Source organism: Cordyceps militaris (assembly GCF_000225605.1).
Source record: "Cordyceps militaris CM01 unplaced genomic scaffold CCM_S00002, whole genome shotgun sequence".
Taxonomy (NCBI): domain Eukaryota; kingdom Fungi; phylum Ascomycota; class Sordariomycetes; order Hypocreales; family Cordycipitaceae; genus Cordyceps; species Cordyceps militaris.
The window spans coordinates 3857767-3874232 of NW_006271970.1; the positions used below are offsets into that span (position 1 = coordinate 3857767).

At 56.9% G+C, this 16466-nt stretch overlaps 8 protein-coding genes across 8 annotated transcripts; 6 read left to right on the forward strand and 2 right to left on the reverse strand.

The window, feature by feature from the left end:
• Nucleotides 1-131: 131 nt before the first annotated feature.
• CCM_03150 (WD40/YVTN repeat-like-containing domain) lies at nucleotides 132-1624 on the forward strand (the record flags this gene model as incomplete). Its single annotated transcript, XM_006668302.1, has 2 exons — nucleotides 132-228; nucleotides 294-1624. The coding sequence occupies 2 exons, from the start codon at nucleotides 132-134 to the stop codon at nucleotides 1622-1624; spliced, it is 1428 nt and encodes a 475-aa protein (XP_006668365.1).
• A 178-nt stretch (nucleotides 1625-1802) lies between these two features.
• Nucleotides 1803-3607, reverse strand: CCM_03151 (3'-5' exonuclease/helicase (Wrn), putative; the record flags this gene model as incomplete). The annotated part of the gene is made up of 3 exons (XM_006668303.1): nucleotides 1803-2449; nucleotides 2506-3118; nucleotides 3512-3607. 3 exons carry the CDS (start codon nucleotides 3605-3607, stop codon nucleotides 1803-1805), a joined length of 1356 nt encoding a protein of 451 aa, XP_006668366.1.
• A 505-nt stretch (nucleotides 3608-4112) lies between these two features.
• CCM_03152 (small nuclear ribonucleoprotein) lies at nucleotides 4113-4629 on the forward strand (the record flags this gene model as incomplete). The annotated part of the gene is made up of 6 exons (XM_006668304.1): nucleotides 4113-4137; nucleotides 4191-4247; nucleotides 4311-4349; nucleotides 4400-4427; nucleotides 4474-4540; nucleotides 4594-4629. 6 exons carry the CDS (start codon nucleotides 4113-4115, stop codon nucleotides 4627-4629), a joined length of 252 nt encoding a protein of 83 aa, XP_006668367.1.
• A 342-nt stretch (nucleotides 4630-4971) lies between these two features.
• Nucleotides 4972-5593, reverse strand: CCM_03153 (DNA-directed RNA polymerase II subunit RPB11a, putative; the record flags this gene model as incomplete). Its single annotated transcript, XM_006668305.1, has 4 exons — nucleotides 4972-5171; nucleotides 5237-5347; nucleotides 5416-5492; nucleotides 5577-5593. 4 exons carry the CDS (start codon nucleotides 5591-5593, stop codon nucleotides 4972-4974), a joined length of 405 nt encoding a protein of 134 aa, XP_006668368.1.
• Nucleotides 5594-6188: 595 nt separating this feature from the next.
• On the forward strand, nucleotides 6189-7235 carry CCM_03154 (Modification methylase HemK; the record flags this gene model as incomplete). The annotated part of the gene is made up of 1 exon (XM_006668306.1): nucleotides 6189-7235. The coding sequence occupies one exon, from the start codon at nucleotides 6189-6191 to the stop codon at nucleotides 7233-7235; it is 1047 nt and encodes a 348-aa protein (XP_006668369.1).
• Nucleotides 7236-7721: 486 nt separating this feature from the next.
• On the forward strand, nucleotides 7722-10394 carry CCM_03155 (mitochondrial inner membrane AAA protease Yta12, putative; the record flags this gene model as incomplete). Its single annotated transcript, XM_006668307.1, has 1 exon — nucleotides 7722-10394. The coding sequence occupies one exon, from the start codon at nucleotides 7722-7724 to the stop codon at nucleotides 10392-10394; it is 2673 nt and encodes an 890-aa protein (XP_006668370.1).
• Nucleotides 10395-11801: 1407 nt separating this feature from the next.
• CCM_03156 (membrane transporter) lies at nucleotides 11802-13557 on the forward strand (the record flags this gene model as incomplete). Its single annotated transcript, XM_006668308.1, has 2 exons — nucleotides 11802-12177; nucleotides 12230-13557. The coding sequence occupies 2 exons, from the start codon at nucleotides 11802-11804 to the stop codon at nucleotides 13555-13557; spliced, it is 1704 nt and encodes a 567-aa protein (XP_006668371.1).
• Nucleotides 13558-14247: 690 nt separating this feature from the next.
• Nucleotides 14248-16463, forward strand: CCM_03157 (anion exchange family protein; the record flags this gene model as incomplete). Its single annotated transcript, XM_006668309.1, has 5 exons — nucleotides 14248-14507; nucleotides 14581-14751; nucleotides 14813-14841; nucleotides 14899-15429; nucleotides 15502-16463. The coding sequence occupies 5 exons, from the start codon at nucleotides 14248-14250 to the stop codon at nucleotides 16461-16463; spliced, it is 1953 nt and encodes a 650-aa protein (XP_006668372.1).
• Nucleotides 16464-16466: the final 3 nt, after the last annotated feature.

The following is a 16466-nucleotide window of genomic DNA, read 5'->3' on the forward strand; positions in this document are numbered from 1 at the left end:
AGAGACGACAGCTTCTTTGGCGATTCCACTCGAAATCAAGCCCGGTAATTCTGACTTTGGCATTGGAACTGAGAAACTCACACTTAAACAGCAACGTGTTGGTCTGCAGTACTGAATCTATTCTCGCTAAAATGGACACCTCGACCGCCCAGGTCAAGGTGATCTTCACCACAAACGAGGCCGACTTGGAGCTTCCCGAAGCCAGGAGACAATTGCTCGTGCCGGCCGGTATGCACAGCCCTAGATGCTGCCGTTCCAGCAATTTCATTGACGACAGACTAACCAGAACACAGACATCAAGCGTTATGGCCTCTCTCGAGTCCTCAACTCCGAGTCGATGCTCAACACCTCCTCTCCCATCCCGCTCGACTTTCTCGCCAACGGCACCTTTCTCACAACCTCGATTGAGGAGTACCTCACCAGCGAGGGTCTGTCCTCCGAAAGCACACTGACGCTGCAGTACGTCCGCAGCCTGCTGCCACCCTCGTACGAGGCCAGCTTCGAGCACGACGACTGGGTCGCGGCCGTCGACTGCCTGTCCGCCACCTCGGCGGCTGGCCGGCTGGCCGACGGCGGCGGCACCGTTAAGGAGCGCGTCGCGAGCGCTTCCTACGACGGCCTCGTGCGGATATGGAATCCCCAGGGCGAGGTGGTCGCCACCTCTGCGGCCGGCGCGGGAGGCGGCCACTCTCTGCGCCTCAACGCCTTGCGGTGGCTGTCGGCCAAGCAGGTCGCCTCGGCCGGCCTTGACCGCAAAGTTGTCGTCTGGGACTACGCCGAGTCCAACGACGGCTTCTCCGCCGCGCTCAAGCCCTCAATGGAACTATGGGGTCACGGCAAGTCCATCCTCGCCATGGACGCGAGCCTGTCGACACGCCGCCTCCTGACGGCCTCGTCCGACGGCCAAATTGGCCTGTGGTCGACGTCGAAGCGCACTGCACCGCAGGCCGATCCGGAGAGCCTGCCGGGAGCGCACACAACTAAGAAGGCGCGGCTTGCGGGCGCCGCGACGACGGCACAGCGAGGTCCGCTCGCGCTCATTCCCGTGCACGACGCGCCCGTGACGGCGGCGCTCTTCCACCCGCACGACGCGACCGTCGCCTACACGGCATCCGAGGACCACACGGTGCGCACCATCGACCTGACGACGCAGCGGCCGGTAGCGCGCCTCGCCACCATGCACCCGCTCTTGTGCGCCGTCGCGCTGCCTGCCCGCGGCCTCATCGCCGCCGGCTCCTCGGCGCGCCACATCACGCTGCTGGACCCGCGCGAGGCCGCCGCCGCGACGGCCGCCATGACGCTGCGCGGCCACGTCAACATGGTGTCATCGCTGGCGGCGTCGCCCGACAATGACTACGCGATCGTGTCGGGGGCGCACGACGGTACGTGCCGTGTCTGGGACCTGCGCAGCGCGCGTGCGGGCACGGCCGACGAGGGCGGCGGCCGCGTCAGCCAGCCCGTCTACACGATTGGCCGCGAGTGGCTGAGGGGCAAGAAGCTGCCGCCGGCAGGTGACGGCGTCAAGGTCCTGAGCGTCGCTTGGGACAAGACCTGGGGGATTGTGAGCGCCGGTGAGGATAAAAAGGTGCAGATTAACAGAGGACGCGGGTTGCTGGCGGAGTAGGGAAACACAATGACACTACAATGTACATAGACTATGGTTGATTTCAGGACAAGAGGAATACACTTTACAGTCACGTTATTATTTCGGAAGAAAAGAAAAATGAATAGATTTGATGGGTGGATGAGCGTGTTACAAATTACTGTTTATATACATTGTGTCTGTCATATACTCGTATAGCTTATGTTTGTGCCTGCTCGCACTGCTTCACAACAGCACGATATTTGCCGTTTGCTAGGGTGGGATGCAGGAGCGACAAGACTTGAGTCTGTAGCCTTTGTTTGGGAAAGGCGAGCTTTTCCGCGAGTATGGCATCCATAATATAGCCCAGGACCGTGCTCGTCTGCAGCGGCGGATCGCGAAGCAGACGGGCGACATCGGCCGGCGTCAGGTCGTCATTGGCCTGCCACACGTAAAACGCGCGCAGCGACGAAGGCGTCGCCCGCAAGCGGCGACCGGGATGGGCAGCGCGTAGTTGGGCTAGCTCGGCCTCGGCCGCTTTTACTCGTGCATCGCGCACCGACGTTGGGGCCTGCGCAGTAAGCGCGGGAGTAGACTGCGTCGTCGTGGGCAACGTCCCTGCGCTGGCCAGCTCCTGCATTGCAGCCTCGATGGAGCCATCGCTGCACTCCGAACCCGCATCCTCGACAGATTCTGGGTCCGAATCGACATCAGACTCGATATCAGAAACAACAGGCGTACTTGGTATGGGAATGGGAAACCCTAGCTCGGCGTAACGAGGCGGCTCTGGTGGAGGATCCATGGCAAGTCGTCGCTCTTCCAAGACATGATACAGCTGAAGGCCAGCATAGGCATCAGCGGCAGAATCTATATCGTCGTGTCAGCAGATGAAATACAAAAAAACCATGACGAAGGCCACTTACAAGTGAGCTGCTTGGAAGTCAACGGAATGGACCAGTTGCTACTCCGTACCGACTGGCCCTTGAACAGGGGCAGCTTCAACACCTCCTGCACCTGCGTCGCCAGCGCCACCGGCACCTTGTTGATGAGCTTCCGCCTCTGCGCGTCCCGCGCGTATTTGACCAGCTTGTACAGGTGGCTCAGTTCCAGGACGCCTCTCGCCGCGACGCCAAGAAACGTGCGCAGCCGCGTGCAATCGGCCTGGATGTGGACGCCGACTTTGAGGACTGCCGGGTCCTCGACGAGCGCGCGAAAGGCGGGCGCCACGAGGTCGCCGTCGTCGTTGTCGCGGGGGAACAGGGCGACGTGGAAGAGGCCGATGCGGCTGGGGCTGGCAATCTGGATGAGGGAGACGTTGGCGCGCGGGCCGTCGCCGCGCCGCGCGTACGCCAGCCACTCGAGGTCGAAGCCGAGAACGGGTTCGTCGGCAAAGTACCGCTGGCAGACGTGCTGCATGGTGTGCCTGCTGGTGCAGTAGTGCACTTTGACGTTGTGCGTGGCGCCGTCGGCGGCGCGCTTGTACATTGTGTGCGACCAGAACGAGCCGGGGCTGTCCTTGGGCTCGCGGAGAGCCGCCTGGAACAGGTCATTGGATATGTTGAAGTCGAGTGATGTGCGTGGTGGTTCAACGGCGGTTGGGTGGGATTCTTGAGCCGACAAGGCGGGTTGGTCTACCGCAGGCTGCGCCGGTGCCGTGTAAGTGGCGGCAGCCGCTTTTTCGACAATGACTCTGGTCCCAGCCACTGCGGCTCGCACTGGCTGACTTGTATGTGATTGCTCTAGTGGTGCCATAGTACGTGGCTCGGAAGGCTGTGGAGGTTGTGCCATCTTTGGCGGGCTATTGTCGCTGGTGGCTAATAAGGTGGCCTCGGGGGACGACTGAAAGAAGCGCTTAAAGTCAAGCGCGGGATATAGGGGCAGTGCCTCAGCTTCTGGCGGGACTTTGAACCCCAGATTTCGGTTCCATACAGTTGTCCTCGGGCTTCCAGGGCTCAGCCTTGGCCTTGAAGCTTCAGAGTACACGCCGGTGGTGGTCTTGGCTGTCCTCATTGTCGACGCGCCCATGGTGGTGGTTGTGGTGTTGACTCGACAGGAACCGCTGGCCAGGAGCTGCGCAGCAGCACGCGCATTCTTATTATGCGCCATTGAGAAAAGCCCTACCTGTCCATTGTCGCGTCCTTTTCCTGTCAGCGGGCAGCGATGTGCCAGTTTTCCAGGCAGCAACGCAGGTGATACAACCCGGGGCGGCCCATTAGTTATGCGACCATAATTCACGGTGGCTGGGGGAGCGAAGCGCTGACGAAAGTGTGGTTCAGCGGCCGGACTACTCTGTACAGTGGATGGACAGTGGCGTACCATGGGGGGGCTTCCTTAGTCAGCAGCGCCTGAGCACGTGCAGCAACAAGCTCAAGAACTCTTTGGGCTAGAGTTCCCTGATGATAGGCACGACACGAACGATTGAATTAAGCTCTGTTTCCCTAGGCAGGCGAAACTCATTTGCGACATTATTTCTTAAGATATATATTATCCGGACTGCTCTTGGACCGTTCTCGGACACGAAACGCTCAATATGGCCTCTCAATTACTACCCCTCGGTGAGTGAACAAGCTCTCATATTTCACCCTCTATAGTAGCTAATCGAGGGCAGAACTCATCGACAAGTGTGTTGGATCGAGAATTTGGGTCATAATGAAGGGAGAGAAGGGTACGAACTGCGCCGAACGAACCTCTCGGTGAGCTTTGGGGGGCATGCTAACTGGCGACGCAGAATTCAGCGGCACTCTTGTTGGTTTCGACGACTACGTCAGTAAGTCGACTTTCTCTTAAACTGTAGAGAGGCAACGCTAACGAGTGTAGACATGGTTCTGGAAGATGTCACAGAGTTGTAAGGGAGCTCATCCTCACAAGTTGCAAAACTCTACTGACCATAGTAGCGACTACACTGGCAACCACACAAAGCTGCCCAAGATTCTGCTCAACGGCAACAATATCTGCATGGTACGCAATGCGTGACACCAAATTGTAGGGCCAATTGCTAATTACGTATACAGTTGATTCCCGGTGGCGAAGGTCCTGGGGAAGCTTGATGGACTTGGCTTGATATGATATGAGTGCACGACGAAGACGCGCAGCTCTTTTGAAGTTGCCGATGTTAATGCCGTGCGGGTTAATCGGAACGCCCTGCTGTCCAGCTACTGCGATCATCACGCGTAATATAGAGCGGCGCAGTCGCGCGTGCTGGCAGTGGCGACTACCTGACAAGGTCGGGAGACACAAAGAATACCAAAGAGTATGAATGCGTTTTGTATTCACTTCGAAGTGACCCATCTGCAAAGTGACTGCTTTTTGTTCGTCAACATGTTATATTTATAAGAAAAACAAGGACACCCCAACGCCATAGATGAAACATTCCCAACCCCTCGATGCCCTCACAACCCATTTGATTGCATGTTGGCCTGGTTGCCGGTGTTGGCGATACGCCGCAGCTCCCATTCTCGGGTAAATTTTTGATGCAGCATCTCGAGCTGGTTGATGAGCTTCTCGCACACGGCGGTGAAGACGTCGCGGGACGTTACCGTGCCGTCTGTTTGTACGCGGATGAAGAGCTCTGGAACGTTGGGGTGCCCGACTACGGCTTGTCAGCAGTGCCGCTAGGAATGCCTGTATAACAACGGCGCGGGCGGGGAGACGTACGCTTGTAGCCAGCCATGAGCACATTGGGGTGCATCTTGAGGTGCTCGGAGAGCAGGTGGCCCAGAGTATGGTCCTCCTTCTTGAGCAGGAAATCCGACGTGTTGGACATGCCTGCAAAAGTGTTAGGTTTTTTTGGACCCTGGGAAGTTAGTTGCCCGTGAGGACGCGCCAATACTCACCAGAGTAGATCTTTTCCTCAATCTTCTTCTCGCCCTCGGCGAGCAGGAAGAGCTCGAAACTATAGAGTCCGTTAGCACTGCGCCTTGCAAACAAAAACTCTTCCGCCGCGGGTCAAGATTCATCTCCGAGAGATTGACGCCTTAGGATGGCGAAAACGTACCGATCGGGCGCGTTCATGGTGGCGGGCTAGATGAGCAAAGAGTGTCGTGCAAAGGGGCGGCTGAGCGCCGAGCGATGGGCAATAGTTCTCTGGGCTCGGAGACTCGAGCGTTGGTCGTGCGAGAGCCCCTGAAGACGGCTGCGCTCAAAAAATAATGGATTTTCGCGGGTTGGCGATGTTTGCGCCAGACTTGGTAGGTTTTCGAGATGGAAGCTGAGCCGCTCACTAAGTCGTTGTTGAGTGCACCAAAAGGTCGGATAATAATCGGCTAAACTGCGCCAGGCCTGGAGTGTTGCGACATGTTGTAGCAGTCCACCACGATGTTAAGTACAGGGTAGGTACATTAACCTAACCGCTGAGGTTTTTGAAAGCCAAATACGCGGCGAGGCAGTTTAAAAAAAAGACGATATTAGAACGCAAAGAAAAAATATGCTCCAGAATATGTCCAGAAATGCCGCAGAAATGTTCCTGTGCTCTCACAACATACTTATCCTGCCCGCTTGGTGAAAACTTGCGTGGGGCGCAGGTCGGAATCTCCAGGGGCTTCCCCAACCGCAAACAATCTTGTAACAACATAACCCAGGCATCACGCCAATGGCATCTTGACAGCTAATGCCGCGAACTCCGCCGTGGCTTTTTCGGCAGGCCAAAAAACACTCGCCTCATGCTGCTACACTTCTTCTTGCCTGCAGAAGCCTGCCTCTTGCGCTCAACGAGTTGCGCTGGATCCGAGACCATGTCGAGTCCAACACCAAGCCTGCCCACCGAGCGCAGCGCTTACATGCGCTCTGCCGCCAAAGGGGCCAGGGCGTTCCTCTCCAATACATCTTGAAGTCACAGCCATTTGGCCCCTTGGACGTCAAGTGCAAACCAGGTGTGCTCATTCCGCGGCCGGAAACTGAATCTTATACGTATCATCTTGCGAGTGAGGTGAAACAGCTTGGACGCCGCAACGGCCTACAAGAGCTCAAAGTGCTTGATTTTTGCACCGGGACGGGTTGCATACCTTTACTCTTGTTTTCTTTGCTTCAAAACTCGTTCGAGCGTTTGCAAGTACAAGGTGTTGATGTCTCGACAGAAGCAGTCAATTTGGCCCGAGAGAATCTGGTCATGAATACAAGCTTGGGACACTTGGATATTATCCCTGGCCAGCAGCAAGTGCAAATCACACAAGGCGACATATTTAGCGATTCAGAGATGAAGAGCGTACTCTCTTCTAAGTGGGACGTTTTGATCTCGAACCCACCATATATTTCATTCGACGTCTGGAACAGCGGCCGGGGCCAGATGGGCCATTCCGTTCGCAAGTTTGAGCCTGCGTTAGCCCTGGTGCCTGGCGCCCATCTTGAACCGCCACCGGGGTGGCAAAGTTCAGACGTCTTCTACGCTAGGCTGCTCGACATTGCGTACCAGGTCAGACCGAAGCTGCTGCTCTTAGAAATCGGCGATGAACCCCAGGCCCTGCGCGTGGTCAGCAAGTACCTGGCTCACCAGTTCGCCACCATTTCTACCATTGAGATTTGGCGCGACACGCCAGATGGGCAGGCCGATATAGACGGCCAGAAGATCGAGGTCACCAATCACCAAGACCAGAACTGCAGAATCCCGCTTAAAGGATGTGGTAATGTGCGCTCGATTGTAATTCGGAGCGCTGACTGACACCTGAGCTCTTGTGAATACGCTCGAGGAGCAGTAACTACAGTCACGATGCATCACTAGCTGGGCAGGAAAGGTAAAAATGCAACACTACAAAAAACCAAAAAAAAATAAATCATACACATATTCAGAGATACATGCCAAATTATTTCCGCAATATGCGTTTTTTGCCATAACTCCCCGATGCAACTCCGGTGCCGACGCAAAGTCCGCCGCTGATGAGTCACGTGAACATCATGTAATTTTGACCACTTCCCGCCCCATACATTACATGACCAAAGCAGATTCAAGCAACCGCTAACTATCGCCAATTCCGTTCAACGACTAATCGCTGGGCTTTGCAACAGCTGATGTTTCTCGTCCACAGCAGTCATCTCTGAGCCGTCGAACAATTGACTTGCGCAGCTCATGAGGTAGCCTCAACCGCGCAACCAGTTCACCCGTCACCCGGCCGGTGGTTCCGCAAACTGCGCAACATTCACCACCAAAATGTCACGCTTTCTACGACAATCAGGCCAGCTGACGCGGCTCTTGAGAGTCTCACAGCATGCCAGCCTGCACCGAGGCGTGCGCATATCCTCGCTTTCTCGAACCGCCGCCTACCCGATCCAACGAAGCAGCTCCGCCCACCAGCTGCGATGCTACAGCTCACAGCCTCCGCGACAAGACAACGACCAGCAGCCGAAAAAGGACGCCGATGAACCAGAAGACGGGAACTCAAACAAGGAGAATAAGCCAGACGCTCAGGCAGATGGCGCCAAACCGGAGGGGTCCAAGTCTTTCCCCTTGCTCCCCGGCTGGATCTACTTGACCAAAGACGAGATCAAGCAAATGCAAGTCTTCTACCAGGTCATTCCTGAGACGCAAAGGGCGCAGCTGGACGATATTCTCAAGGGCATTCAAGAAACCGGAGCCCCTGCCGAAATAAGAGATATTCTCGCCAAGCTGAGACAAGGCCCGGGCAACTTGTCCATTATGGACAAGGGCCGCCTGATGCGCTGCGTTTTTTCTATGGCTGAGCGATTGGCCGCTTGGGAGGTCGAACAGGAAAAGAAACAGAATGGCACCTTTACGCAAAACAAGGTTGGCGATACCCCATCACCGCACGGCAACAACCAAGGCCAGAACCAAAATCAAGGACGACCCGCCGATGACAACAGCAAAACAATCAACGTCCGAATCAGCCTCATGCAAACAGTTCTTCTCCTTGGCATTATTCTGTACTCGCTGGATTCTTTCGGTGGCTCCATGTCCCAGAAGCAAATCACTTGGCAAGAGATGCGCAAAGCATTCCTCGACAAGGGTCTTGTTCAGAAGCTGGTTGTCGTCAATGGTTCTCAGGTTCGCGTTGAACTACACCCAACAGCTGACCAAGGCGACGACAGGAGACAGTATGTCTTCTCAATTGGATCTGTAGAGTCGTTCGAGAAGAAGCTGGAAGAGGCTCAGGATCAGCTCGGCATTCCCCAAAGTGAGCGCATCCCTGTCAGCTACGAAACCGGTGGCAGCACGATAGGCAATATTCTCCTGGCCTTTGGTCCTACCTTGCTGTTCATCGGTCTGATTCTCTACACCCAACGGTCCATGGGAGGGGGGCGTGGTGGCGCTGGCGGCATGTTCAACTTTGGCAAGAGCAAGGCCAAAAAGTTCAACGCTGAGAGCGCTGTCAAGGTCAAGTTTGCCGATGTCGCCGGTCTCGAGGAGGCCAAGACGGAAATCATGGAGTTTGTCAGCTTCTTGAAGCAACCCGAGAAGTTTGAGAAGCTCGGTGCCAAGATTCCTCGTGGCGCTATTCTTGCTGGCCCCCCCGGTACTGGTAAGACACTGCTCGCCAAGGCTACTGCTGGAGAGTCAGGTGTGCCATTCTTCAGTGTCAGCGGTTCCGAATTCGTCGAAATGTTTGTCGGTGTTGGTCCTTCCCGTGTCCGCGACCTGTTCGCCGAGGGTCGCAAAAACGCGCCCTGCATCATCTTCATCGATGAAATTGACGCCATCGGCCGCGCGCGACAGGACAGCGGCAAGGGTTTTGGAGGCAACGACGAGCGTGAAGCTACTCTCAACCAGATCTTGACGGAGATGGACGGCTTCAACACACGAGAGCAGGTTGTTGTTCTTGCGGGTACCAACCGTGCTGATGTTTTGGACAAGGCGCTGATGCGTCCCGGTCGATTCGACAGACACATCTATATCGACAGACCTACCATGAGTGGGCGTCAGGAAATTTTCAGAGTTTACCTGAAGAAGATTGTTACCAACGAAGACATTGACCACCTGGTCGGACGTCTATCCACACTCACTCCTGGTTTCTCTGGTGCCGATATCTCCAACGTTGTCAACGAAGCTGCCCTAATTGCGGCCCGCGCCAACGCCGACGAGGTTAAGATGGTGCACTTTGAGCGCGCCATTGAGCGCGTCATTGGCGGTCTTGAGCGCAAGTCTCTGGTGCTCAAGCCTGAAGAGAAGAAGACTGTTGCTTACCACGAGGCCGGCCACGCCATTTGCGGCTGGTTCCTTGAACATGCTGACCCACTGCTCAAAGTTTCCATTATCCCTCGTGGTCAGGGCGCTTTGGGCTACGCCCAGTACCTGCCTCAGGATGCCTACCTGATGAGCACGAATCAGCTCATGGACCGCATGGCCATGACCATGGGTGGACGTGTCTCGGAGGAGCTACACTTTACCACCGTCACGACCGGAGCCAGCGACGACTTCAAGAAGGTCAGCCAGATGGCGCGTAGCATGGTGACCCAGTGGGGCATGTCCGATCTTGTCGGTCCGGTTCACTTTGACAACGACCCCAACCGGATGCACAAGCCTTTTGCCGAATCCACGGCGCAACAGATCGACCAGGAAGTGCACAGGATAGTTGACGAGGCTTACAAGCGATGCAAGGCGCTGTTGACGGAGAGGAAGAAGGAAGTCGGCCTCATTGCGGAGGAGCTCCTCAAGAAGGAGGCGCTGGTACGTGATGACATGGTGCGAATCCTGGGCAAGCGTCCGTTTGAAGACAACGAGGACTTTGAGAAGTACTTTGGCGGCAGCAAGGAGGAGAGCGCACCCCCGCCCTTCCCTAACGACGGCCAGGCGCCCGCGCCTGGCGACTCCCCACAACCCTCGCCAGCTTTCCACGAGCTGTCGAGATCCGTGCAGAACAGACTATAATGCGCGGCTGCAAGCCGGTGTTGGGAAACAACCTCGGATATGCAGGAGCTTTCCTGCTTTCATCAACCCCTATCCCATTTCCACTCCACTGAAAAAAAGAAAGGATAGGTAAGGGGACTTTCTAGAACAAAAAACGAAAACCGCCATGTCTTGTGTAATTTTTTTTTTCGGGGCGTTTACGTCTTGGTGGTTGCGTCAACTCCTCATTTCTTTGTAACATGTACTCTTAAGGCTAGATAGAAGACTTTATTGTCGAAAATACGTCTCAACTACATCATTCAACCAAGTTTTGCGCGGGTGATATGCTATTGTTTGGCACAAGTGCAATGTACACGGGTTGGCGGTGCTTACAATCATCTTGACGGAAGGCAACGGCCAGCTTTCAAGCATCTCCGGAACGTGCAAGTACCCATCTACTTACTCTGTCTGTGGCGAGGTTTCGGTATCACGGATGTAGCCGTCCTCGTACATCTGTGGGAAGGCCTAGGGACCCGGTCAAAGGTTGCGGTCACACCAGCTTCAGCCTGAATGGCATAGCAAATCTTTAATTTGATCTCGCTTCCAAGTAGCTCGAAGTATAATTCGGAGACAGGCTCTACTACCTCATTGCTTGTCTTAGCTGCCTTAGCAATGTCCTGGAACTCTATGTCTTTTATTACTACAGCTCCCCTCTATGCCACCGGAGTGGCCGGTACCGACCTGGATCTTGCCGAATACCTCTTCCGATCCTCAACGCCGGGTCTTTATTGTGACGGCTCATTCCCAGTACTATGAATAGGGTTCAGGCTCGTTGTGGTAACTAGTCTGGTACGAGTGGTTAACTAGATTACATTTAGCGATGCATGTTGTGATTTCTTACAGTAAATTTGCCACCGGCAGTGCCGATTTTCGGACACTCCCACTCACGACCAGGACGAATCCCGCCTGCAGGCCAAGCCCTAACTTGGCAACCCATAAGGGGAATGATATAGTACTGATGATTACAGACCATCCCGAGAAATCGAACAGCGGCCGCCAATAAAAAGGACAAAAACAAGGAACAAGCAGCTAGGCTAGGCACCGGAGTGACGCTTACTGTCGACGGCGCGTTTGCTTGCCAGCTAGTGCCCTTCCCTCCGAGGCCATTTGCCCATCGCCGGATGCGTTTTCTCCTCCGTCATGGAAAATGGGCAAATGCGCAAGACGGCGCGTGTTTCCTGCCCTGCCCTATTTGCCCGACTTCGAAACCGTCGCACCAATTGTGGACACGTGCATGATGCCTTGCCATCGTTTGCCCTACCAACAACACCCGCGTCATTGCATACACGTGCTATCATGACGATTTTTTTTCCAAGTGCGGGACACGTCGAGGAAAGAAACGCACCCCTTTCTTGATCCCAAGAGAAGGGAGAAGCCATCGATATCACCATGTATAAGACGAGGGCTCCGGCGTCGTCATCGACCGTCTCGGTCGAGCAACCACTTGCCATGACCACGACCACCACCTCCGCCACCACAGACCTGCCAGACATGCGCGGGCTGTCACTGTACCAGCGGAAATGTACCCTCATCAACCGCGCGATTGATGCGTACGGCATGGGCCGGTACCAGTGGTGCGTGTGGCTGTTGTGCGGCTGCGGCTACTTTATCGACCTGCTCTGGGCGCAGGCCTTTGGCCTCGTCTTGAGCCCGCTGCAGCAGGAGCTGGGCTTTGGCAATGGCCAGTCGGGTAACATTGCCACCAGCTTCAACGCCGGGCTCACGGTCGGTGCCATTTTCTGGGGCTTCATGGCGGACATTGTCGGTACGTCCTTCTTCCCCCTGTGTGTGTGTGTGTGTTCTAACAGAAAACCAAGGGCGACGGTGGGCATTTAACCTGACATGTCTCATCTCCTCGGTGTTTGGCCTCTGTCTCGGCGCCTCGAACAGCTACCCGACGTTTCTCGTGCTCACGGCCTTTGTCGGCTTCGGCGTCGGCGGCAACATCCCCGTCGACTCGGCCATTTTTCTCGAGTTTGTACCGCGCAACCGCCGCTTCCTGCTGGCGTGCCTGTCGCTTTTCCAGCCACTCGGCGTCATCGTCTCGAGCGCCATGGCCTTTGGCTTCATCCCCCACTACTCGTGCTCGCCCAACTTTTCCGAGCCGAACCCGCTGCCGTCGTGCCGCGGGGTCGTAGCGGTGGCGGGTACGTCGACGCGCTGCTGCGAGCGGGACAGCAACATGGGCTGGCGCTACCTGCTCTTCACCACGGGCGCGCTCTCGCTGGCCGTCTTTGTGCTCCGCTTCGCCGTCTTCTCGTTCAAGGAGACGCCCAAGTTCTCCGTGTACGCCGGGCGCGACGACGAGGCCATTGCCACGATGCGGTACATTACCGGCGGCAAGGGCAGCGACGGCTGCGGCGTTACGGCCGAGGCGTTTGCGGCGGTCGAGCGCGACTTCGAGACGGAAATGAGCAGCAGTCGGAGCTCGCAGTCGAGCGTCCTGCTTCCGGGGGGCGATGATGAGCCCAGCAGCGCGTATGCAAAGCTGGCCGACAGACTGTACCCGTACAAGGCCTTTTTCAGCAGCTGGGACATGGCGCGCCTGACGCTGCTGGTCTGGCTGACGTACGCCATGGACTTTTCGGGATTCACCGTGGCAGGTTTCTACCTGCCGCGGATCCTCGCGCTCAAGAACGGCGCCGCGAATGTGAGTCTCCGATTCACGTATGCCGCCTACATTTTCACGTACGCGCCGGGCATCCTCGGCGTCTTGGGCGGCGCGTTCATGTACAACGTGCCCACCCTGGGCCGCAAGTGGACCATGGTCTTCTCCTCGGCCCTCATGGGCACGTCCATCTTCCTCCTGGCCACGGTGGACTCGGTGGCCAAGCGCGAGGGCCTGTTTGCGCTGGAGTACTTCTTCCAGTCCATGTTCAACGCCGTCTTGTACGGCTGGACGCCGGAAGCGTTTCCGGCGCCGATTCGCGGCGCCGCGTGCGGCATCGCGGGGTTCTGGGGCCGACTGTTTGGCATCGTCAGCCCCATCATTGCGCAGAGCCTGTATGGCCGGGCGACGGACGGCAACGGCGGCGACGTGAATGCCGTCTTGTACCTGGCTGGTGGCATTACCCTGGGGTGTGTACTCAGCACGGCACTGTTGCCATCCAAGCTCATGGAGTCGGATGACGAGACTGATCGATGATATGATGGCGACGCGAGAAGGAAGAATAAGATAGAAATTCGATATTATTGTATCTGGTTTGACCATCTATTGTGTAAGCCACGTTGTACGGAGTACATGGGAGCGTTATCAAGCGTTAAGACTTTTACGAATAAGCTGCAAGCGAGTATTTTTAGATGTATTCGTCAATTTCATAATAAACGATGTCCGACTTAATCCCGTACTCATGAGTATCCTGGTAATCACCAATGGCGATGTGCAATCTCCGCCTAACTATAGGCGGAGAGAGGCGCCGCCGGGTGGCGCCAGCCATCGTTTTCCCGACCAAGACGCTTCCATTTCTAGAGCCTCACTCTCCACTCTCGTCCCATTTTCTGTTTCTGCCTCACAACAGGCCAATTCAGAACTTGCCGCCTCATCGACCCCACGCCTCAGCTCTCAACGTTTGAGCTGATTGAGCTACGCCGGGTTGCTACGCGCAAGGTCGAGAGAGGCTTGTGCCGATTGGACATTGCCAAAGGAAAGGCGATGATGCAGCTCATTTGCAGACCGTGGGCCCTTCCCAAGAGACAAACAAGCATCTGCCAATCCGTTGACGCGATTCTACTCATTTAATCAATCGCATTTTTTTCTTCAATTTTTTCTTCTTTTACCTGTGAAGAACAGGCATCTAATAAATACAGTGCGACAGTTTCTTCCACATCGACGTCAATGGACACAACCGCCACTCGCGATCCCGATGAGGCCAATGTCCTCCCCGTGACGCAGCACCAGAACCAGACGCCAGAAACGCCATCCTCACCGGCAGCGACAAGGATGAAGACGACGACACGAGCCGCATGGTGGCACATGCACCCTTTTCGCGGCATGATCAACGACATGCGCCGGCGCGCGCCGTACTATCTGAGCGACTGGACAGACGCCTGGGACTATCGCGTCATCCCAGCCACGGTGTACATGTACTTTGCCAAGTAAGGAACGGCGCGCTCTCCCTTTTTCCGCATGCGCAGTATAGACATGCTGACAAGTCTCATTTGCTTGAAGCATCCTGCCAGCATTGGCCTTTTCCCTCGACATGTTCCAAAACACGGCCTCGCACTATGGCGTCAACGAGGTGCTGCTCTCCTCTGTCCTCGGATCCGTCGTCTTTGCCCTCGCCGCCGCGCAGCCGCTCGTCATTGTCGGTGTGACGGGACCGATTACCGTCTTCAATTAGTACGTTGCCCGGGGGTTTTCTCATCCGGTATCAGAAGCGAGCGATCTGACAAATCCCCAGCACCGTATACGACATTATCCAACCGACCGGTGTTGACTACCTTGGCTTCATGGGCTGGATCGGCATGCAAGTCCCCTCCTCCTGAGCCATGGACGGCATCTCTCTCTCCAACACTAACTCGTCATCCAGATGGTCCCTCATCCTGCACTGGATCCTCGCCATCGGCAACTCGTGCAACTGGCTTCGCTGGGTGACGCGCTTCCCCTGCGACATTTTCGGCTTCTACGTCGCCTGCATCTACCTCCAAAAGGGCGTGCAGGTGCTCGCGCGCCTCGGCCATGGGTCCGACTTTTACCTATCCCTCGCTGTCGCCCTTCTCGTCTTCCTCGTCGCTTACGTCTGCGCCGCCCTCGGCAGGGGCAGCCTCTTCCACCATGCGGTCCGCGTCTTCCTGCAGGACTACGGCACGCCCCTCACGCTCGTCTTCTTCACCGGCTTCGTGCACTTTGGCCGCATGCAACAAGTCGCGCTGCAGCGGCTACCCACCGGCATTGCCTTTGCGCCGACCTTGGACCGGAGCTGGCTCGTCCGCTTCTGGGAACTCAGCGTCGCCGATGTCTTCACGGCGCTACCCTTTGCCATCCTACTCACCATTCTCTTTTGGTTTGACCACAACGGTACGAGTAAAGAATCCGCCACCTCAATCCTCAGCCAGTTCCTCTTGCGCTAACAAGACCACCTCTGTCCAGTCTCGTCGCTCATCGCCCAGGGCAGCGAGTTTCCGCTCCGCAAGCCCGCCGGTTTCCACTGGGACCTGTTCCTGCTCGGGCTGACCACCGGCATCGCCGGCCTCCTCGGACTGCCCTTCCCCAACGGCCTCATCCCGCAGGCGCCGTTCCACACCGCATCCCTCTGTGTCACGCGGCCCGTTAAGCAGCTTGATGCCAAGGGTGAGGACAAGGGCGAGTTTGCCCTCGAGGCGACGCACGTCGTTGAGCAGCGCGTATCCAACCTCGCCCAGGGACTTCTCACCCTCGGCACCATGACGGGCCCGCTGCTCGTGGTCCTGCACCTCATCCCACACGGCGTTCTCGCCGGGCTCTTCTTCATCATGGGCGTCCAGGCCCTTGAGGCCAACGGCATCACATCCAAGCTCGTCTTCCTCGTCCGCGACCGCCACCTCACGCCAGCCGCGACCCCACTGCGCGCCGTGCGGCGCCGCGCCGCCGTCTGGTGGTTCGTAGCGATTGAGCTCGTCGGCTTCGCTGCCACATTTGCCATTACGCAGACGGTCGCCGCCGTCGGTTTCCCCGTCTTCATCCTCGCGCTCATTCCGATCCGCGCCGTGTTGCTGCCCCGCATCTTCAGCCAGGAGGAGCTCGCGCAGCTCGACGCGCCCACGGCGTCCGACTTCACTATGGAGGGCATCGGCGGCGCCTGGAGCGGCGCCGCCGTTCCGGCCAGCGGAGATGCCACGCCGCGCGACGACAGCGATGACGCTGCGCTGCCGCATCGCGAAAGCCGCGGCGTCATGGAGGGCGGCGCATTTCGTCGCCGCAGAGGCAGCTCGACCCGCGACAGCGTCTTGGCGAACCCCGGCAACCCGCGCAAGAGCCAGGAGGACATGGCGGAGCTGGGGCGCATGCCGAGCGGGCACGGCACGGCGTCGAGACGCAGCGCGGAGCGAGGACAAAGTAAAACACGAAGGTAAAAA